The sequence below is a fragment of the Geotrypetes seraphini genome, chromosome 6 (genome assembly GCF_902459505.1).
Source record: "Geotrypetes seraphini chromosome 6, aGeoSer1.1, whole genome shotgun sequence".
Classification (NCBI taxonomy): domain Eukaryota; kingdom Metazoa; phylum Chordata; class Amphibia; order Gymnophiona; family Dermophiidae; genus Geotrypetes; species Geotrypetes seraphini.
Window position 1 is genome coordinate 122,443,064 of NC_047089.1, and position 23,702 is coordinate 122,466,765.

Here is a 23,702-nt window from a genome sequence, read left to right on the forward strand (position 1 = left end):
GTCAGTTCTTAAGAACTCCATATCGATGCCAAATCATTTCCCCCCTCTTAGGCCTCTCCCACCTTCCCCACCCTTTTACATCTAACTCTTAAACTCTCCACTGGAGTTCCTCTCTCATCCTAATTCCTGTAAACCGTGCCGAGCTCTGCATTTACTGAGATGGTGCGGTATATAAACCCAAGGTTTAGTTTAGTTTAGTTTTATCGTAAAAAACAAAAATTTTCCTTGATTTACTGATGAAACAAAAAATATCCATTAAAATGTGTATTCTGAGGAATAAATTAGGACACCCCCACATATCCTCCCACTTAAAATGGCTCAAATCACACAGGTGAATCACATCAGGTGCACATGATTAGAACATCGTTACTCAGCATTTTGAAGGAGGTTTGCCCAACTTAAACCTCAAAATTAAAATGTGAAATTAATTTGCCACACTAACTTATGATCCATGCAATGCAAATTATTAAAGATGTCTAACTACATGAAGGAATTTGTCTCAGAACATCTCTCAAGGGATCACATGAGCTTTCACGCTGATTTTCAGTGATAATTACATTACATTACATTACATTAGGGATTTCTATTCCGCCATTACCTTGCGGTTCAAGGCGGATTACAAAAGGTTAGTTTAAGGAGCAGAATTACAATGAATAGAAGAATTACAGATAATGGTTATCTTTCAACGACCAAACCTTCATTTTACTATCTACCGTATTTTCACTCCATAAGACGCACCTGACCATAAGACGCACCCTAGATTTAGAGGAGGAAAACAAGAAACAACATTTTGAACCAAATTCTCCCTGCCAGGCTCTGTACCCAGCCCCATACTTCGTGTCAGGCTCTGTACCCTGTCCCCCCCTCTGGTGGTCTAGTGGTAGGCTGGCACAGGGCAGGCAGGCCTAGTGGCAGGCAGGCAGCCCTAGTGGCCTAGTGACTGACAGGCAGGCAGGCTGGCCTAGTGGCTGGCAGGCAGGCCCCATACAACCCCACAACCCCACGTACCCTAAATCATCCCCCATACCCCCCCCAAGTACCTTTTTTAATCATACCCCCGTACCTTTAAAAATCCCTCCCTCACTCCCTAGAAGCTGTCTTGGTATTTTAAACATTTCCCCCCACCCCACCCTCCGGTACCTTTTTAAATCCCCCCCTAAAAGGCTATCTTGGTATTTTAAACATTCCCCCCCCCCCACTCTCCAGTACCTTTTAAAATCCCTTCCTCCCTAGACAGCTGTTTTGGTATTTTAAACATCCCCCCACCCCTAGTACCTTTTAAAATCCCTTCTTCTCGTTAGCTATCTCCTCCTATTTCCCAGCCAGCTTTCTGCGCTCCCATTTGGGCCCTTGCTGCTTTCTGAATGGCTACGATATTAATATGGGAACAAATTAATATGATACTGGATATATCGATTCCATTGTCCTACGATGTGGTCATCTGTGGGACATTCTTGAAAGCTAAATCTCCATTAGACAGAGGAGGAGTGTGTGGCGCAGTGGAAGAAAGGAGTGTGTGGCGCAGTGGTTGGATCTACAGCCTTAGTACCCTGGGGTTGTGGGTTCAAACCCTGCACTGCTCCTTGTGACCCTGGGCAAGTCACTTAATCCTCCATAGCCCCAGGTGCGTTAGATAGATTGTGAGCCCACCGGGACAGAGAGGGAAAATGCTTGAGTACCTGATTGTAAAAAAAACCGCTTAGATAACCTTGATAGGCGGTATATAAAATCCTAATAAACTTGAAACTTGATATAAAAGCAGACTTCTTATCATTATGAGAGGGATGACCATGCAAATGATTACCAAGAATTGGAAAAACTGGGACAGGTTTAAATTTTTCCTTTTGGTGGGAAACTTTATGTCTATGTTATCCTTATGAAGAAATGAATTCAGAAATATTGGGTCATAATAAACTATTCAAAAAAACACGGAGGTCCATTAACAAATTTTGTTAACTTTGATTAGTTGTAAAATGCCTTTATTTCCTATTTGATTTGTACACACACATCCAGGGAAGGGGGAAATATATCTTGTATTATTCCTTGATTGGATGTACTGGAAGTGAGGGGGGGGGGGGAGAAAGCAATGTTACTTACCGTAACAGTTGTTATCCAGGGACAGCAGGCAGTTATTCTCACTAGTGGGTGATGTCATCCGACAGAGCCCCGATACGGACGTCTCACAAGCATATTTTGCTTGAAGAAACTCAGAAGTTTCGAGATGCCCGCACCGCGCATGCGCCAGTGCCTTCCTGCCCGATGGTCTGGGCGTGTCTCCTCAGTTCAGGTAGCTAGCAGAGAAGCCAACCCAGGGGAAGTGGGTGGGACATGAGAATAGCTGCCTGCTGTCCCTGGATAACAACTGTTACGATAAGTAACATTGCTTTATCCCAGGACAAGCAGGCAGGTATTCTCACTAGTGGGTGACCTCCAAGCTAACCTCAATGGGACGGTGGGAGAGTTGGCAACTTAGGAGAATAAATTCAGTAACACTGTTTAGCCAAACTGTCCATCCCTTCTGGAGAAAGTATCCAGACAATAATGAGAGGTGAATGTATGAACCGAGGACCAAGAGGCAGCCTTACAAATCTCCTCAATCGGTGTCGATCTGAGGAAGGCTACAGAGGCCGCCATTGCTTTGACCTTATGGGCTTTGACCTTACAGGGAAGGGGTAATCCAGCCTGGGCATAGCAGAAAGAGATACAAGCCGCCATCCAGTTGGAGAAGGTGCGCTTCGATACAGGTCGTCCCAACTTGTTTGGATCAAAGGAGACAAAAAGTTGAGGGGCAGTTCTGTGTGGTTTGGTGCGATCCAGGTAGAAAGCCAAAGCACGTTTACAGTCCAGAGTATGAAGAGCTGATTCTCCAGGATGAGAATGAGGCTTTGGAAAAAACACTGGAAGTACAATGGATTGGTTGAGATGAAATTCAGAGACCACTTTAGGCAGGAATTTCGGATGAGTGCGGAGGACAACCTTGTCATGATGAAATACTGTGAAAAGTGGATCCGCCACTAAGGCCTGAAGCTCACTGACCCTGCGAGCAGACGTAAGGGCTACTAGAAAAACCACTTTCCAAGTGAGAAACTTTAGTGGAGCCTTGTTGAGAGGCTCAAAAGGTTTCATAAGCTGAGAAAGGACAACATTGAGATCCCAAACCACTGGAGGAGGTTTGAGAGGAGGAGTGACATGGAAAAGTCCTTTCATAAATCTGGAAACCACAGGATGAGCAGAGAGAGGTTTCCCTTGTAGAGGCTGATGGAAAGCCGCAATAGCACTCAGGTGGACTCGAATAGATGTAGACTTGAGACCAGACTGAGACAGGTGTAGAAGATAGTCCAATACAGAAGATAGGGAGGCTCGCTGAGGCTCCTTAGAATTGGAAACACACCATGAAGAAAATCTAGTCCATTTTTGGGAGTAGCATTGACGAGTAGCAGGCTTCCTGGAAGCCTCCAAGACATCCCTCACCGCCTGGGAAAACTGGTGAGGAGTTACGTTGAGAGGAACCAAGCTGTCAGGTGGAGAGACTGCAGGTTGGGATGAAGTAGAGATCCCTGATGCTGAGTAAGCAGTGAAGGAAACACTGGAAGAAGGAATGGCTCCCTGCTGCTGAGTTGAAGTAGAAGGGAGTACCAAGGTTGTCTGGGCCACCGAGGAGCTATTAGAATCATGGTGGCACTGTCGGACTTCAGCTTGACCAGAGTCTTTTGAATGAGAGGAAATGGAGGAAACGCATACAGAATGCGAGTTCCCCAATCCAGCAGAAAGGAATCTGCCTCGAGGCGATGAGGAGTGTAGATCCTGGAGCAAAACTGAGGCAGTTTGAAGTTGTGGGGAGCAGCAAAGAGGTCTATCTGAGGCGTCCCCCACTGTGCAAAGATCTGATGAAGGGGGCTGGAATGGAGCGTCCATTCGTGAGGCTGGAGGAGACGACTTAAGTTGTCTGCCAAGACATTGTCCTTCCCCTGAATGTAGACAGCTTTGAGGAAGGCGTTGTGGCGAACTGCCCAATCCCAGACTCTGAGAGCTTCCTGGCAGAGGGAGGCCGAGCCCGTGCCCCCCTGCTTGTTGACATAATACATGGCGACCTGATTGTCTGTGCGAATGAGGACCACCATGTCGTGAAGCAGATGTTGAAAAGCTTGAAGAGCATTGAAAATGGCTCTGAGCTCCAGAAGATTGATTTGATGGAGTCGGTCCGCACTGTTCCAGAATCCCTGAGTGCGAAGACCATCCAGATGAGCTCCCCAGGCATAGGTCGATGAATCGGTTGTGAGGACCTTCTGGTGGGGAGGAGTGTGAAACAGCAAACCTTTGGATAGATTCGAAGAGGTCATCCACCAAAGTAGAGACTGCCGAAGAGCAGGAGTGACTATAATGTGTCGAGTCAACGGGTCTGACACCTGAGTCCATTGAGAAGCCAGGGTCCACTGGAGAATTCTGAGATGGAGTCTGGCAAAAGGCGTCACATGAACTGTAGAGGCCATGTGGCCCAGGAGGACCATCATGTGTCTCGCTGAGATGGACTGGCGAGAAGATACAGACTGGCAGAGATGAAGAAGAGCATCCATACGTTGAGGAGGAAGGAATGCTCGGAGTCGAATGGTATCTAGGACCGCCCCGATGAAGGGGAGAGACTGGGTAGGCTGAAGATGAGATTTGGGGAAGTTGATCTCGAAGCCCAAACTCTGCAGGAAGCAAATTGTAGCTAGGGTCGCCAAAATGACCTCTGGAGCTGAGGGGGCCTTGATGAGCCAGTCGTCGAGGTAGGGAAATACCTGAAGACCCCTGTTCCGGAGTGTAGCGGCCACCACTACCAGACACTTCGTGAAGACTCTGGGAGACGAGGATAGGCCGAATGGAAGCACTCGATACTGCAGATGTAGGTGTCCCACCCGAAATCTGAGGAACTTGCGAGAGGCCGGATGAATGGGAATGTGAGTGTAGGCCTCCTTGAGATCCAGAGAGCATAACCAGTCGTTCTGCTCGAGGAGGGGGTAGAGCGAAGCAAGGGTCAGCATGCAAAACCTCTCCTTGACCAAGAACTTGTTGAGGACCCGAAGGTCCAGTATAGGTCGCAGGTTGCCCGTCTTCTTCGGAACAAGGAAGTATCGGGAGTAAAACCCCCAATTGTGTTGGTCCACAGGGACCGGCTCGACGGCTCGAAGACGGAGTAAAGCCTGAGCTTCCTGAAGAAGAAGGGCGGTCTGAGTCAAGTTGGAAGGATACTCTCTTGGAGGGTGGTCCGGAGGGACCCGATGGAATTGAAGAGAGTACCCTTCCTTTACGATAGACAGGACCCAGAGGTCGGTTGTAATAGCCTCCCAACGATGAAAGAAATGATGGAGGCGACCCCCTATAGGAAAAACAGGAGGATGCAGAACGAGGTTGGTTATGCTCCCGGAGAGAGAGTCAAAAAGGCTGAGGAGCCTTGGGGACAGTAGAAGGCTGAGGTTTCTGCTGAGCCTTCTGAGGCAGCTGCCTCTTCGCAGGTTGCCTCGCAGCTGGAGCCTGCCGTGGAGTGTAATGCCTCTGATAGATCAAGGGCGGTCTAGCCGGACGAGACTGTTGAGGCTTAGGCTTGGGCCGAAGAATGGACTGAAAGGATTTTTCATGATCAGACAGCTTCTTCGTGACAGTTTCGATGGACTCGTCAAACAAATCCGCTCCCGCACAAGGAACATTGGCAAGTCTATCCTGGAGGTTCAGGTCCATGTCAATGGTCCGAAGCCATGCCAATCGACGAATAGCCACGGAACAGGCGGCAGCCTGTGCCGAAAGCTCAAAAGCATCGTAAGAGGATTGCATCAACTGGAGACGAAGCTGGGACAGCGAGGCCACCACCTCCTCAAATTCGAAGCGAGCCTGAGACTCAATGTAAGGCATGAACTTCCGAAGCACAGGCAGGAAGAACTCCAAATAAGTTGCAAAATGAAAAGTATAATTCAGAACTCGGGAAGCCATCATCGAGTTCTGGTATATCCTCCTGCCAAACTTATCCATGGTCCGGCCCTCACGACCCGGAGGCACCGAGGCATACACCTGGGACGGATGAGACCGCTTGAGGGAGGATTCGACCAGCAGGGATTGGTGAGAGAGTTGAGAGCCCTCTAACCCTTTGTGATGAACCGTGCGGTATCGAGCATCCAACTTGCCAGGGACCGCAGGAATGGAGTATGGTGTCTCAAAGCATCTCATAAACATTTGATCAAGTAGTTTATGCAGAGGCAGGCGCAGAGACTCCGCAGGAGGATGAGGTAAATGCATGGTGTCGAGGTATTCCTTGGAGTACCAAGAACCGGTGTCTAAGGTAATGTCCAGGTCATCCACCATCTGCCGGAGGAAAGAAGAAAAGGACAATTGATCCGCCAGCACAGGTCTCCGAAAAGGACTGGACGAAGTCGAGGCCTCGGGATCCACAGAGACCTGGGAACGACAGGGGGAATAAGAAGTACACGGTTCCTCGTACTCCGGCCCCTGCGGAGGAGACATGTCCGACGAAGAGTACCCCATGCGCGGCAGCTTCTTCTGCGGTGAAACTTCAGAGTGCCGCGAGGAGTGCCATGAAGAATGTCTGGATCAATGCCCCTCTCGGTGTCTGGAGGGAGATCTAGAACGACGATGTTTAGCATGGTCCCCCGACGCCTCAAGCGAGTAGATGGGACTCGAGGCCGTGGAGCGAAGAGGCGGAAGATTCGACGCCTCTCGAGATGCAGTCCAGGCCTGATATGGAGTGCGGAAGAACTCCTCCTGAGACTTGCGATGCCCAGGGCTTCGATTACCCGAAGAGGTATGCCAGACCTCTTCGTCTGGAGGCGTGATGTGCGCTAAAGGGGGCATGTCACTAAAGGAGGCCCGCCTCGAGGGACCGGCCGCCGTACGCTGCTCCTCCTCGCCAAGCAGCGAGACCGACGGGCGAGGAGGAGGAGGAGGGGGCGGTCCACCCCCCGGAATCGGAACCGGGAGGTCACCCTGGATGGTGGCAATTAACTTGGGTCCCATGGTTTGCATGAGCTCGACAAACTGAGCTTCCAAAATGGACCGCAACGAAGCCGATATGGAGGGATCCGCACCGAAAGGGGGTCCTCCAGCACGGTCTTCGCGCTCCTTCGTGGTCGAGTGCTTTTGCTTGGAAGCTTTCGCCACTTTGATAACCACTGGTGGAATGGTAGAAGGCGGTACCTGATCCAAAGAGACAGAAGGCACCGGCGCCGAAGACGGGGTCGAAACCGGGACAAAGGAGGCCGGCTTAGGGAGACCCGGAGCAGTAGGAGTGGTGGCGGGCTTCGCATGGGCAGGCGAAGCGGCAGCCGAAGTCAAAGCTGAAGGTTCTTTCGCAGCTTCCATTTTGAACATCGACTCCCACAAAAAACAGCGACGCTTAAACGCCCGCGCTGTAAGAGTGGAACAAGGCCGGCACGATTTCGGGAAATGTTCTGGACCAAGACACTGCAGGCAGCGTCGATGCGGGTCCGTCAGCGAAATCGCACGCTGGCACTTGCTACACTTTTTAAAACCGGTAATTGGCTGGGACATAGGCTGAAAAAGCTCCGCCGCGAGATCGAAGGAGCGGGGCCTGAGCCACGCGGCCGAATCGCCGGAAGAAATTTTTTTTTTTATAAAAGGAAATAAAAGAAATGAAATATACGATAAGAGTAAAAAGAACTCAAAACCGCGGCTATTAGATGGCAAAAAACGGGAATTCAGTCAGCGCAGAATCGAAATAAAACTTCTCAGCTCCACGGAAAGAAAAGAACTGAGGAGACACGCCCGGACCATTGGGCGGGAAGGCACTGGCGCATGCGCGGTGCGGGCATCTCGAAACTTCTGAGTTTCTTCAAGCAAAATATGCTTATGAGACGTCCGTATCGGGGCTCTGTCGGATGACATCACCCACTAGTGAGAATACCTGACTGCTTGTCCTGGGATAATATATTTTGTAGTGTTACTGATCGAATGAAAGTGCTGTTTAAGATAAATAATTGTATGTAAAAATTTAATTCACTTTTTACTTGAATTGAAAATCAATAAGGAATTTTAAAAAAAGATCTATTTCTAGTGAATCCATGTTGCCTCCGGTCCTGCAATCCAAAGGATTCCATAAACTTCACCATTCTTTGTTTTAAAAATGTTTCCATTAATTTGCTTACCACAGAAGTCAGATTTGCCGGCCTGTAGGTCCCTAATTCTACCTTACTTGCATTTTTGTGGAGAGGGACCACACCCACCCTTCTCCAGTTCTCCGGTACCACTCCCAACTCTAGAGAAGCATTGAAAAGGTCAGTCAGCAGAGCCACCAGAACTTCGCTAAGTTCCTTGGATATATAACATCCGGCCCAATCACTTTGTCTACCTTTATTTTAGATAGCTCCTCACGAACACAACCCTCTGAAAATCAATCAGAGTTTACTAGAGCAGTGTTCTTCATCCACCGGTCCACAGAAATTTCCTGACGGTCCACAGGGCAGCACGTGCATCAGGCCCAACACAGTGTTCTTCAACTGCCAGTCCACGGTGCAATCGATGCGGCGTTATCTTCGAGCCAGCTCCCTCTTCCTAACTGATTCAGTGCACAAAGCCATAGGCATCCTACACCTGAACCAGAAGCCTTCTCTCTGACGTTGCAACATCAGAGGGAAGGCTTCCAGATGAGGCATGGGATGTGCAAGGTGCAATTAGTACTATTATGGGGGCAGGGTCTGGGGTGGAGATTGGGTAGAGATGGGCGGGGTCTGGTCCACGACTTAGCCCAGTGTTCCTCAACCGCCAGTCCACAGACCGATGCCGGTCCACAGAATAATTATTTTATTTCTGCCGGTCCATAGGTGTAAAAAGGTTGAAAAACACTGTACTAGAGGACACTTGAAGTTACAGGGAAATATTTTTAAAATCTATAGGAGGAAATTTTTTTCACTCAAAGAATAGGTTAAGCTCTGGAATGCACTGCCAGAGATTGTGGTAAGAGCGGGTAGTGTAGCTGGTTTTAAGAAAGGTTTGGACAATTTCCTGGAATAAAAGTCCATAGGCTGTTACTGAGAAAGACATAGGGGAAGCCACTGCTTGCCCTAGATCGGTAGCATGGAATATTGCTACTCCTTGGGTTTTGGCCAGGTACTAGTGACCTGGATTGGCTACCATGAGAACGAGCTACTGGGCTTGATGGATCATTGGTCTGACCCAATAAAGTTATTCATATGTTCTTAGTACCACCTACACACCTGTCTGCTTCACCTTCTCTCCCAGAACCACAAAGTCACTTTTGATAATTTTGCAGAAGTACCTGGCAGTGTCGTTAATGTCAATGTGGATGAGTTGCATTGGATAATAGTCATCAAGATTGATGAGTCTCAGCAAGCTCTTAGTAACTCAACAAACAAGTAACAGCCAACAGAAGCATCAAAGGAGCTCAGGTAGTACCATACCATAATAACTCTTGTATCCCGCAAATATCAGCTAGTACCCTTGTAGACGCTAAGAACATATTATACAAAATTCTTCAGGGTCCAAAGTAGAGAGTTGCGCGGGGACAGAAATCCCACCCGTCCCCACCCGTCCCCGCCAAAATCCCACCCATCCCCACCCGTCCCCGTGAGGAATCCCTCCGTCCCCACCCGTCCCCGTGAGGAATCCCTCCGTCCCCACCCGTCCCCGCGAGGAATCCCCTCCGTCCCCACCCGTCCCCGCGAGGAATCCCCTCCGTCCCCACCCGTCCCCGCGAGGAATCCCCTCCGTCACCATCCTTCCCTATAAACTTCAGAAATAGTTATTTTATTTAATTATGCTACTGAATTAAAGGCTCTGGTAGAGACCCATTTACAAATAAGCAAAGAGACTATTAATTTGGAAATATTAATTGGGAAGAATACATACTTTGTAAATGGGTTTTCTACCAGAACCTCTAATGTAAATATAAAATATAAATACTCAGCTGATGAGAACCCACAAACTGTCAGCTGAGGACTTCCTTTGCAGTTGGCCTGGGGTCCCTTTTGCCAAGCTTGGCAGGCAGCAGTAGCGTCCCTGAGTCACAGATGCTGGCACCTCAGTGGCTCATGGATGCTGCCAGCGACTGCTGCGCTTGGTGGAGGGGAGTTCTGACCATCTCTAGAGGAGGTCCTCTGCTGGCGGTGCTTGGGGATCCCCACCAGTCACAGCAAGGGCCAACAAGTACTTCAACACTGTAGAAATAAAACCAGAAATGCATTTCCTTTTCTTTTGAACACAAAACAAAGATATCTGCCATATACATTTCCCAAGGCAGATGACTCTATGCAATGTCACCTCGGTAACAAAATACAAAAATAGACAAATACACCCCCTCCCTTTTTACTAAACCACAATAGTAGGTTTTAGCACAGGGAGTTACGCTGAATGCCTCGCGCTGCTCTCAATGCTCATAGGCTCCCTGCGCTAAAAAACAATATTGCGGTTTAGTAAAAGGGAGCCATAGTGCAAAATATAGACAGCAGATATAAATTCTCAAAACAGACACATTTTGATCACTAAATTGAAAATAAAATCATTTTTCCTATCTTTGCTGTTTGGTGATTTCATGAGTCTCTGGTTGCACTTTCTTCTTCTGACTGTGCATCCAATCTTTCTTCCTTTCTTTCAGCCTCCTGTATGTTTCCTCTCCTCCAGACCTCATTCTCTCCCCCAACTTTTTCTTTCTGTCTCCCTGTTCCCCCTTCTTTCTGTCTCTCTGTCTGCCCCCTTTCTTTCTTTCTCCGTGCCCTCCCCCAAGCCACTCGGTTTGCTGCCACCGCCATCGGGGAATAGTCCCCAAGCCACCGCTGTCCCAAGCTTTCCCTGCAGAAGCGTCGCGCTGACCAGCATTCCGCTCCCTGACGTCAATTCTGACGTAGGAGAGGAAGTTCCGGGCCAACAAGGCATTTCTCCTCATTCCATCCAGCCTGAGCCCCATCTCTCCTTGATCCAGCATTTCCCTTCTGTGTCTGTCAGAATTACCATTCCACCTATTTTCCAGCATCACCCTTCTTTGTGTCCATCTCACCTATATCCCTATCTCACCACTTTTTCAGAATCTTCATTTGTCTCTGTCCTTGTCTTTACCCCATATTCACCATTTGCCCTTTCAATGTCTTTATCTCCCCCCCCCCCACACACACTTTTTCAGCATTACTTCTATGTCTCTATTTCACCTCCTCTTCATGTCCCCTCTGTATCTCTATCCTTATTCAGAAGGTCCTGCTTACCCTTTCTCTTCTTTGTGTCACTATCTCCATTTTCAGCTTTCCCCCCTTTTCCTTTGTTACTGCACCCTGTAGCCAGAATCTTTCCACCCTCTCTCCACTCCGGCCCAGCCCAGTATGAAATATTTCCTTTTGTTTCTCTCCCCTCTCTCTTCTCCTCCCTCACCCACGAGTCCTGCATCTGGCCCTCTCCCTTCTACCTGCACCTGGCAACACCCCCCTGCTCCGCGGCTCTCTTAAGCAACTCGTCAGCAGCGGTGATCAAGACAAGCTGCCGACATCGAGGCCTTCCCTCTACGAGTCCCACCTTTGTGGAAAAAGGAAGTTGAAACAAGCGGGACTCGCAGAGGGTAGGCCCCGACGCCAGAAGCTTGTGTCGATCGTTGCTGCTGAGTTGCCGAAGAGAGCCGCAGGTAGAAGGGAGAGGGAGATAGGAAGGCTGTAGAAGCTCCGGAGCATGACACCGAACCCGGCCAGGATGATTTCTTTTTCAGGCTGCTGCTGCCGCTGCCATCCCCCACCCGAAATGACAAAAAACAGCCTAATGCCCGCGTCGGGAAATAGCCATGCTGAGCAGTGAGCTCAGCACGTACACAGATGAAAGCCTTGCTTGCTGATTGGTCCGGCGGCACGGTGGGGCGGGGCCGCCGGACCAATCAGCAAGCAAGGCTTTCATCTGTGTACGTGCTGAGCTCACTGCTCAACATGGCTATTTCCCGACGCGACGCCAGACTTGTAAGCTGCATGCTTGCATCGCCAGAATTTAGGTAGGTTGTTTTCATCCCCGTGGGAGTCCCGTGGGCAAGGGGGCGTCCCCGTGGGAGTCCCGTGGGTCAGGGGGGCATCCCCGTGGGAGTCCCGTGGGCCAGGGGGCGTCCCCGTGGGAGTCCCGTGGGCCAGGGGGGGAACCCGCGGGATCCCCGCGGGACCCGTTCCCGTGCAGACCTCTAGTCCAAAGGGCTAATTGGCATCCAAGATACATACAGTGGTGCCTCACACAACGAACTTAATCCGTTCCAGGAGCAAGTTTGTTATGTGAAACGTTCGTTGTGTGAAACGCGTTTTCCCATAAGAATACATGTAAAACAAAATAATTCGTTCTGCAGCCCTGTTTTCCCATAAGAATACATGTAAAACAAAATAATTCGTTCTGCAGCCCTACATTTCCCTCCCTCCACCTCACCTTATATGCAGAGTTTGCCAGCTTTCTTTTTCACCCAGCCGCACGCTTTCAAAAAGCTGTGCACGCGCAGCTGCTGAAGTTGATCAATGTTCTCTCTCCTGCAACTTCCGGTTTCCGGTTGCGTCAGAGGAGAAGATTGAACAACAGAGCATGCGCGCATGTGCTGCTCTTTGAAAGTGTGTGGCTGGCCGAAAAAGAAAGCCGGAAAACTCGGCATCTAAGGTAAGGTGGAGGGAGATGATGGAACACTGCATTCAGACAGGAGGGTGCTGCTGTTCCCGGCTCACATTAGGAAGCGGCGAGAGTAGTTCCGCCCCCCCCCCCCCGGGCCCCTCGGGCGACTTCGTTGTGTGAAACGAAGTTCGTTATAGGGAGCAAGACAAAAAGTTCGTTATGCGCAGCGTTCGCTGTGCGAGGCGTCCGTTATGCGAGGCACCACTGTACTTGGAGAAGAATAGAATGAGACAGTAGGCAGGAGCAGGAAGGACAGAGTGGGGGTCTAGAATGGCACATCTATCTACTAGAAAAAATATTATCAAGGTAAGGACATAATCTTTCTTTCTGGACAAGAGGGACGTACAAAAGCAGTCCCAGAAATCTAGGACGGGATGGCCTAACATGGAAGAACCAAAAGCAGAGTCCTCTCTTGCCACAACTTTCAGGTGTATGTTCTAGCTGATAGCAAAATCCTTTTATTCAGTTGTTCTGAAATTTACTTGGGAGCTGGCTCTCATGCACCAGGATTACCAGTGCCAAACCAAGCTATCCTGGATTTGATTCAGTCTAAAAACAAATATAAATATAACCACAGTTATTATACATCCATTTCATTTGACTATGGAACTGAATTCTCAAAATCTCACTCTGGTTGGCACGATGAAAAAAAACAGAGCATACCATCAAGCATCTTGGTAAAAGAGAATGAGGAAACAGTGCAATATGCCTTTGATCACACAAATAATTTCACCTTGCTCTCAATGGCTCCAAAATCAAACAAGAGGGTATCCTTCCTGTCCATAACACATTCAACAAAGAATTCAGATGAGAATATGGGAAAAGAATAAATCAGTTTTACAACCAGGAAAAAGGCGGTGTGGACAGCCATGATCAATAGTGTGCCTTTTATACCACAGCAAGGAAAACAAATCGTTGGCCAATGAGGGTTTTTTATGGAATAGTTGACAACTCTGCTCTAAATGCATTTATCATTTTAACTCACAATGACCCTACCTTTGAAAGGAACAAAAGAGGCAATCGGCAAAAATTCTTGAAAGAATCGGCGATTACTCTGTAACAAACCCGGCCAGATGTGAAACATTTCATTCACAGATGTGGAATATTACCAGAGGCATCCTTAGTAGGCCCAACTAACACTTAACATTATTCAGCACAGGTTTCTGGTGATGTCACCGACTAAGATGGAGGATTACAGACAGAGCTCTGACTCCTCGGTGTGCTTTACCTCCTGTTTCCCCTTTAAAACGTGCAGTTTGGGTGTCACTGGTGAGCCAGAGAGAGGAGAAGCACAGCGTGCTGCATTATGCTGTCCAAAAAGAAAATTCAAGGCGGGCGGTCATCGGAGAGAAAGGTGGCCTATGCCATGTGCGTGGGATCTCCGTAGCGTCTGGGTGCGAGTCGGGTGAGAGTGTGTCTGAAGACGAGTCGGAGCGAGATGCTTTCCCAAGGCTGCAGCGGGCTGCTCCGAGTGCTGCTGTAATGAGAGAGGATTTTCAGCAGTGGGCCTCCGAGATTAAAATGGAAGATCAAGGAGGCGGTGAAAGAACTCAGGCAAGATTTTGCAGAGCTGATGGGGCGAATGGAGGACACTGAGAGACGGATTGGGGAGTCTGAGGAAGCTGTACAGGTACTTACTGAATCCATGGGGATATTGGATATTGGGGGCTTACTTCAGAATAGAGGAACTGGAAAATTGGTCCAGACGAAATAATGTAAGGATCTGCAGCATCTCTGATACAGAGGAGTTCGGAGATGCACAGAAAGTTGTGCAAGAGTTGGGTCAGCATCGGAGGTGGGCACCTTGCAGGTGGACAGGGACCCCAAAAGACTGAGTACCCAAGAGATATCATTGCCTGTATTGACCACTTTCCGGTTAAGAAGTGCCAGGTCAGGAAGGCTCGAGATATGGGACCTATACAATGGAAATCCCACAAAGTTGAAATTTTCCAAGATCTTTCAGCTACCACTCTATAGAAACGCAGGGAATTCCAGACACTTTTGCGAGCCATGTCCGGGGCAGTACTTGGAGAGACCTCCCAGGAAAGGGACTTGGGAGTTGTGATCGACAAGTCGATGAAGCCATCCACGCAATGTGTGCAGCGGCAAAAAGGGTGAACAGAATGCTAGGAATGATAAAGAAGGGGTTCATGAACAGATCGGAGAAGGTAATCATGCCACTGTACCGGACCATGGTGCACCCTCATCTGGAGTACTATGTCCAGCACTGGTCGCCGTACATGAAGAAGGACACGGTACTACTCGAAAGGGTCCAGAGAAGAGTGACTAAGATGGCTAAGTGGTTGGAGGAGCTACCATACAGCGAAAGATTAGAGAAACTGGGCCTCTTCTCCCTCGAACAGAGGAGATTGAGAGGGGACATGATCGAAACATTCAAGGTACTGAAGAGAATAGACTTAGTAGATAAGGGCAGGTTGCTCACCCTCTCCAAGGTAGGGAGAATGAGAGGGCATCTCTAAAGCTGAAAGGGGATGGATTCCGTATAAACATAAGGAAGTTCTTCCTCACCTAGAGCACAGGTGTCGAAGTCGGTCCTCGAGGGCCGCAATCCAGTCGGGTTTTCAGAATTTCCCCAATGAATATGCATTGAAAGCATGCATATTCATTGGGGAAATCTTGAAAACCCGACTGGATTGCGGCCCTCGAGGATCGACTTTGACACCCCTGACCTAGAGAGTGGTAGAAAACTGGAACGCTCTTCCGGAGTCTGTCATAGGGGAAAACACCCTCCAGGGATTCAAGACTAAGCTGGACAAGTTCCTGTTAAACTGGGACGTATGCAGGTGAGACTGGACTCATTTAGAGCACTGGTCTTTGACCTGGGGGCAGCTGCGTGAGCGGACTGCCGGGCAGGATGGACCACTGGTCTGACCCAGCAGCGGCAATTCTTATGTTCTTATGTTAAGCGAAGATGTAGCTTTGGGCTGTGAGGTGCTCATGTGTGTATACAAGTGTTGTATTTTTATGGGTTTTTTTGAGAAGTGTTATAAATAAAGAATAATAAAAAAAGCATTATTCAGCACAGAGCAAGCGATGCTTCATTTGTCCCAAATCGAAGGACAAGAAAATGAAGGACAAGAAAACAAAATTTACATGTACTACATGCAATAACTTTGTCCTGTAAAGATCACAGCAAATGGATTTGCAGTCAGTGCCAGGAGTAAAATGTTAGGCTTAACAAGAAGAAATATAATCAGAAAGTCAAACCTTTAGTATTAGAAAGATTTTTTTTTAGTTTTTTCATCTTTCTTTTTATGTATCTGTTTGTGATGTAGCTTCATGTATTCATGTATTCATGGCACATGCTCAAGGCCCGGCACAGGAAGCAGATTTTCGGGCACCGGCACCAACGCACAGGACATGCTGGTGCCGGTGCCAATGCGGAGGCTACACTGGAAGTAAGCAGAGGGTTCGGGTGGGTTGGGGGATCTCAGGTTGCGGGGGGGGGTGCCGAATGGCGGCGGGGGGTGCCCGATGGCAGCAGAGGGTGCCGGATCCCGGGGGGGAAGGTGCCGGTACGCGGGGAGGCGCTCGTACAGCGAGGCAAGCTCGGTTTACGAGGCACCAAGTTTGCGAATGTTTTGCTCGTCTTGCAAAACACTCGCATACTGGTGCACTCGTAAACCGAGGTACCACTGTATTGTATTTTCCAGTATCTTTCTTTTTATAATTTGTAAACTGTTTGAAACAATGGTTAGTTTAATTGATAAGAAAGATTTGATACTTGGAGGCATGGTAGATGGGATTAGTCTCTGGCTTCTGATGCAGAATAGTCTCCAACATATTCTGCAAAACCGGCACCAAGACCATTGAATCTGGTACATTTGGTTTGGCTACAGTCTCCGAGGAAGAATGATGCCTCGATTTTGAGACACGCTTCTTGGGCAGCTTCAAAATCACCGGTTCTAAGGGTGACATGTCTGAAGGAGTTGGCATAGCTATCTTAGCTGAGAGAGACAGTGAGGATAATGGCTCCTCAGGAGAAGATTTAGCTGATTTGTCCAAAGATGAGGATTTCCCAAACAAGGAAGGTTTGATTAAGGTCAAGGTGAAAGGTGGTAGCCCCATAGAAGATTTGACTGGATTTGGTGTCGAGATCGGGGTTGGAATCGGGGTTAGGGCCTTAGGTAAAGGCCTATCCATGCCACCAAATATTTTTTCTACCTGAACTCGACGACGTTTAAGGGCTCAAGTTTGAAGCGTAGCACAGCAGGCACACGACTCTGGACGATGGTCAGGTCCTAAACACTGTACACACTACTTGTGTGGGTCAGTGAGAGATCGCGCGCTGGCATCTGTGACCAATCAGGCTCTGTGCCTGCCAAGGTCCCTGTGGGTGCCGGAAGGAAAGGGGACAGGAAACCCAAAAAGGGGATGCCCAGGGCCAGGGTCTGACATTATTTGGATCTCCCTGAGCCTGCTAGCAACCCAGAGTCGGGGGTTGGGAAAAATTTTCACAAACCTCAGGAACACAGCAGAGCTAGGACCCAGGAAGGTAAAGCAAGACCTGAAAGTAAGGTTCTATTATCCAGGTCACCACCGGGGGAGCCAAAGAAAAGAGCAGCTTCCTGCTGAAAAGCCAGCAGTACTCAACAAGCTATTATGCAGGAAAGGGAGGAAGCTGAGGGCTCTCCCTAACGAGGACCTGCCTGCTATGGAGGTAGATGAAGCTGGAACCCCTCCAGAATTACAAGTAACTGATGAGGAGACTCCCATGGAGTTACAAATGGAACTGCCTGCTGAGGAGTTATGGGGAGCTCCAGAACCGATGGATGTAGGAGTTACAATCAGCTTTGGCTGAGCAATGACTGTGAGGTTTTTTTCTTATTTTTGGCTGGGTTCTTTTCCTGCTCCCAGTCATTTTCAAAGACTTTCTGGACTGTGCATTTGTTTGTAAAGCTAAGAGTGAGTGGGGGAGAAGTTTGCTTCCATCTGGGTGGGAGTTTTGAAAGCTGTTTCTTTGTGCTTTTGAAAGACAAACTTGTGACACTCCTCTTTGCCCAGCCCTGCTACATTTTAGGCTGGAGGCTTTATTTTTGGGTTTGCACTAGAGATGTTGGAGTGAAAGGTATATTCTCCAGGAACTGTTTTGAATGCTGTGGACTGTGCTTACCTGAACGCTGCTGGGGAGCAGACTTGGGAAAAAGAAGCTTTAGTATAAGCAGCCCTGTGAAACAGTATTTCACAGGGAGAACTGTTGCAGTAAAAGAGAAATCCTGAATGCTGCCAGAGTTTTCCTTTGGCCCTTTTTGTTTTGAACATTGGTTTGTTACATTGAACTTCGAGCCATTCTGACTTTATTTTGAATAGTAAATTTCCATAATCGTGATTTAGTTCCTTAAAATCCTGCAGGGTGATTCCGGACTGAGTCACACGCCAGAGTAATTTTGGTTGTGGCCACTGGAGGCACTGCAGTGTCCCAGCCTAGGGCTCTAGTGCTGGCTATACACCGGTTACACTTCTTGAAGCTTGTTGCCGGCCGTGACCTAGAATGAAAAACAGCCGCGGCTAAATCAAAGCCTGCCGGCTAAGGCCGCGGGTTAGGCCCCGCTGTGACACGAAGAAAAAAAGAAACAAAACTTTTTTTAAAAGAAAATGAAACGCGCAATAAACACAGCGACCCTGTAAGGAAAATACATGAGCCGTGGTGAGAGAAGGCACGAGTAGAACTAAGTCTAGCACAGAGCATCGAAAATAGGAATTCTCAGCTCCACGGAAAATTGAGAACTGAGACGATGAGGAGACATGTGCCCTACGTTGGGCGGGAAGGTACTCACGCACGCGTGGTGCGGCAGTTGTGAAATTTCTTAAAGTTTTAAAAGCAAGTCTGCTTGCGAGGCTGTCCGCATCGGGGCTCCATGGATGACATCACCTACATGTGAGAATATGCAGCCTGCTTGTCCTGGGATAACTGATAGTGTTGCCCCAAGATCGCAAAATGCAGGAAGCGATGATGGGAGGCCTGAATAGGAATGTGTAAGTAGGCCTCAGTCAGATCGAGAGGTCAGAAACTCCCACAGCTGAACCACCAGAATCACAGACCGCAGAGTTTCCATGCGGAAGGAAGGCACGTGAAGAGACCTGTTGACCCCCATCAAATCCAGGATGGGTCGAAAGGTCCCTTCTTTCTTTGGCACCACAAAATAAATCGAGTACCAACCTGTGCCCCACTCCAGCGGGGGAACTGGAACCACCACGTGAAGATCCAACAATCTTTGCAAGGTCTGGTGAAAGCCCTGCTGCTTCCACGCCACCTGTGAGAGAGAAGCGAGAAAACAGTCTGGCAAGGACCAGGTGAACTCCAGAGCATAGCTGTCCTGGATCATGTCCAGAACCCACTGATTGGACGTGATATCTGCCCACTGTGGATAAAAGTCTCTCAACCGGGCGCCCACCGAAACCAAGACAGGTGCTGGCAAAGAGTCATTGTGCAGGACAGGTGGCAGGAGACCTGGCGGGAGCGCTACCTGCATCCCAGCGAGCCCCACGAAAGGACTGCATGACCTGGAAGAACCTGCCTCTTGAGAGCCCAGGAGACTGAAAAGAAGCAGCCCCTCGATTGGAGTGGAAATGGCAAAAATCACCCCCACGAGTAGTGTCACCTCGAGCCAGCAGCCAAGGCCTATTCTCAGGCAAACGAGGCACTTTAGAATCAGTGAGAGTCTGAACCAACTTGTCCAGGTCCTCACCAAACAAGAAAGATTCTTTAAAAGGAAACTTTTCCAACTTAGCTTTACACGCCGAATCCGCAGACCAAGCGCGAAGCCACAAGGTACGGCGTGCTGCCACTCCTAAGGTCAGAGACTTGGCAGAAGCTCGCAAGAGGTCATACATGGCATCTGAGAGATAAGAAGCACCCAATTCAATTTTGGCAACATCTTGCCTTGGTAAGTCCCAACGAAAACACGCCCGAGCCACCAGCCCGTCACACATAGCCGCCTGGATCAAGAGCTGTCACATCAAAACTGGTTAAGGAGGGACTCCAACTTACGCTCCTCTGGGTCCTTCAAGGCCGCACCACCCTCATCGGGCATGGTATGTCGCTTAGGGATGGCCGAGACCACTGCATCCACTACAGGCGACTTCAGAGTATACCTATCCCCTTCTGGAATGGGATACAGGTGGGCCATGGAGTGCGCAAAGCGAAAGGGGCTTCCAGCACCTGCCACTGTGTGAGCATGATGTCCCAAATATCTTGATGCATAGGAAAAGAGCGGGAAGCAGAACAAATCCCCTTATGCAAGGGGTCCACCATACGTCAGGGCTCCGACACGGGGTCTTCAAAGTGCAAAACCGAGGAGACCTGAAGGATTAACTCATGGAGCTCTTCCCGCTGAAAAATGTGCACCACAGACGCAGCTGGGGGGTTCTCGAACACCTCGCCGGCAGAATCCAGCACCCCAAGAGGATCCTGGAATTCTCCCCAAGGGTCCAGGTCCTCAACAATCACCTTGAGCACCTTTTCCTCTGGGAAAAAATCCTCATCCCAAGAGAGCCTCATGCGTTTGGATGAGAGAATAGTAGAGGGGGGCAAAACAGCTGCTGTGTGGGACCGCACCGGAGAAGACATCGAGGTTAAACACCCCCAGAGACTTGTGGGATGTAGCAAAGCAGTTCTCATTAGTCATTAGGGTGGAATAGTAAAAGTTATGCAGTGAAGCCAATGTCACAAAGAAGGTTAGCGAACTAGCTTCCACACAGAAGTTGAAAACCAGTGACATTAAGTGACCATGTGCTCTGAAGGAAGATATTCTTCATCCAGAGATCCATCCAGAGATATGGGGACTAAAGGTTAGAATAGAAAAAAAAAGTTACTCGCCATCGACAACTAGAAGAGATTAAGGGCCCACAGCCACCACATAGTTGTAGAAAACCAGCCTAAGAAGAGTACAGACCAGAGCATCCCACACAGCAGCTGTTTTGCCCCCCTCTACTATTCTCTCATCCAAACGCATGAGGCTCTCTTGGGATGAGGATTTTTTCCCAGAGGAGCACAAGGTGATTGTTGAGGACCTCCTGTCGCCAGCACATAAGCTTTACAAAGTGCTAACATAAATTCAGGAGGAAAGACCCCCAGCAGCCCCAAGGAACTCCCTGCCCCAGCAAGGACCCTGACATACCTTGCCCCTGTATTTCCAAAACAGGGTAGGTCACCTGAGGTAACCGAAATGAATGAGGAGGTTCCCACCGAAATTGGACCTGAAACCGCCAAAATCCGGACTCCAGCGGCCTGTCGTGTCTGAAAAGCCTGGGACTTTCCTGATGCTGAGGCCGAGAAATCGACCGATGCAAAAAGGAAATCCCCAGCTGAACCGGCGGTAAGAGAATCCTTTTCTTCCTGACCAGCGTCTGAGGAACCCCCTCGCGTGGGCATCGGGGGAAGCCCGGGCTTCCCCACGATCCAAAGCCAAACCGGTTCGCGAGGCACATGTGGCGGGGTGTCCTGGCCGCCGACATCTGCTGCCGACGAGGCTTCCCCACTGCTCCGGCCTGCACAATGCTTGCACAGGCCAGCCACAAGTACCTCGTGCCTGGAGCACAAGGAGCTGGAAAACACTCCGCTCACCAGAAACTCTGAGTAAAAGGGACGAAAAATACACCAGATAAAATAATAAATTGTGGAGGGCAGAACAAACACTCCTGCAAGCACGTGTGCAGAAGGGAAGAACTGCAGGTGGAGCCATGGAGCCCAATAAAATACAGCAGAGGCAAATGGAAAAATCTAAGGTGGATTCCTTCTGCAGATGGCACGTGGCCATGGGGACACTACCCATCTGTCTAGAACAGGGATGTCAAAGTCCCTCCTCGAGGGCCGCAATCCAATCAGGTTTTCAGGATTTCCCCAATGAATATGCATGAGATCTATTTGCATGTACTGCTTTCATTGTATGCTTGTATGCTAATAGATCTCATGCATATTCATTGGGGAAATCCTGAAAACCTGATTGGATTGCAGCCTTGAGGAGGGACTTTGACGCTCCTGGTCTAGAATGTCTCACCTATTGCGCTGGAAATAAGTATTATAGGTTCACAGCAGATAAAGTTAATTTTTATTATGATTTAAGCTAATGATAGTAAATTTCATTCCATTATTAGTGCACATTAATCAGCAAAGTGCTTGTGAATCCAATTTGTTTGTTCTGGAACTATCAATTATACATTAAATTAGGAGCATCTTTAAAGGTTATTTCAACATCTTACCTCCACTGGTAACAAGAGAAAGCAGATTTCCTTCATTGTAAATGTTAACAGAATAGTTCAACATCTCAGAAGTGCCAAGAGACCCATACTCTTGCATCTCTTTATAGTTTCTTAGCACAATACAACCATCAAGATCACCAGATTCACTTGTATCTAGGCAGGCTCTATGATGAACAAAAATTTTCCAGATAAATTCTTATTCACTTATATAAACCTTTTAATATGCATGTTATGGTGCATTGTTAAGAGGGTACAATGTCCAGAGAACAGCCTACTTATGTGTAAGGGGAAGACAACATACATTTTTTTACCTATTTTATAAAGATGGAAAAATTATGTCTTACCTGATTACTTTTTTCCTTTAGTCACAGCAGATTTATTTATTTAATTTATTTTCTATCACATTTTCCCCAAAGAGCTCAGAACAGATTACAGGTTAACATACATAATATACAATTAACAGGTTATAATTTACCATAGTTATAGTACAAGTTTTTGATAAAAGTTTTTATCCTAACTCAATACATACTAGGGATCTAATATCAATATACATAATATACAGTTTATAGGTTAAATTGACCATAGTTACAGTTCAGGATGAATCCAGAAGCTTGTGGATTATGATCATCTACCAGCAGATGGATTTAGTGAACATAAGAACATAAAAACATAAGAATTGCCACGGCAGGGTCAGACCAGTGGTCCATCATGCCCAGCAGTCTGCTCCCGCAGTGGCCCTTAGGTCAAAGGCCAATGCCCTAATTGAGTCTAGCCTTACATTAATCTGAGCTCTGTCACACAGGATGCATGCTGCTTGGTCAGCCAGTATTTCTCATAACAAGACAAAAAGGACAATTAGTGAAAACAATGATATAAATAGAGCTCTTTCCTCCTAGCCACTAGATATGAATCTGACAACAATTAATAACTCAATGATGCCAGAAGGCCAAACACTTAAGTAAGAAAAGAAAATAAGGGAGGGACTCTGGATTCAGGTTTTACATTTCAATTATTACATTTATATTCTGCTCTATCATATTGTTTCTAAGTGAATTACACATTAACATACATATTTCAAAAAGACAATATAATCTTATCTGCTATGACTAAAGGAAATAAAATTATCAGGTAAGACATAATTTTTCCTTCCTTGTCATCAGCAGAAGATGAATCCAGAGACTTGTGGGATGTAGCAAAGCAGTTCTCATTAGTCATTAGGGTGGAATAGTAAAAGTTATGCAGAGAAGCCAATGTCACAAAGAAGGTTAGCGAACTAGCTTCCACACAGAAGTTGAAAACCAGTGACATTAAGTGACCATGTGCTCTGAAGGAAGATATTCTTCATCCAGAGATCCATCCAGAGATATGGGGACTAAAGGTTAGAATAGAAAAAAAAGTTACTCGCCATCGACAACTAGAAGAGATTAAGGGCCCACAGCCACCACATAGTTGTAGAAAACCAGCTTAAGAAGAGTACAGACCAGAGCATCCACAAAGAAGCATAACAACTACAGAGAGGGATCAGAGAACCGCAACTGAGTAATGAAAGCCTATGCACAAGTGAGAAGGAATGGACCACCAATCTTTATGAAACTGACCTCAAATGCCAGAGCAAAGGATCTGTGCTAAAATGAAAAGTAGTTGTACTGCCCCAAAGGGACAGAAACTATACCTAGAAATGGGGCTGACCAGTACCCATAGAGGAGGCTCAGCCTGCTCTAAGCAATGGAATGTGCTCCCATGTAGAGCTGATTTTCCCTGTGCGGTCTTCTGTCCACTTTAATATATTGTTTTGTTTTATATATTATTTAATTTTAATTTTGTATATCACTTAGAAAATTTTTTTA

At 47.9% G+C, this 23,702-nt stretch overlaps 1 protein-coding gene across 6 annotated transcripts in view; it reads right to left on the reverse strand.

The window, feature by feature from the left end:
- The window catches only part of TPP2 (tripeptidyl peptidase 2), a 1,323,399-nt gene that overhangs the window by 1,088,132 nt on the left and 211,565 nt on the right, over positions 1-23,702 (reverse strand). For all 6 annotated transcript variants that reach the window (XM_033947626.1, XM_033947627.1, XM_033947625.1 and 3 more), the window contains one exon: positions 21,856-22,019. In XM_033947626.1, the coding sequence (XP_033803517.1) occupies positions 21,856-22,019 (164 nt within the window). The remainder of the gene's footprint in view (positions 1-21,855; positions 22,020-23,702) is intronic.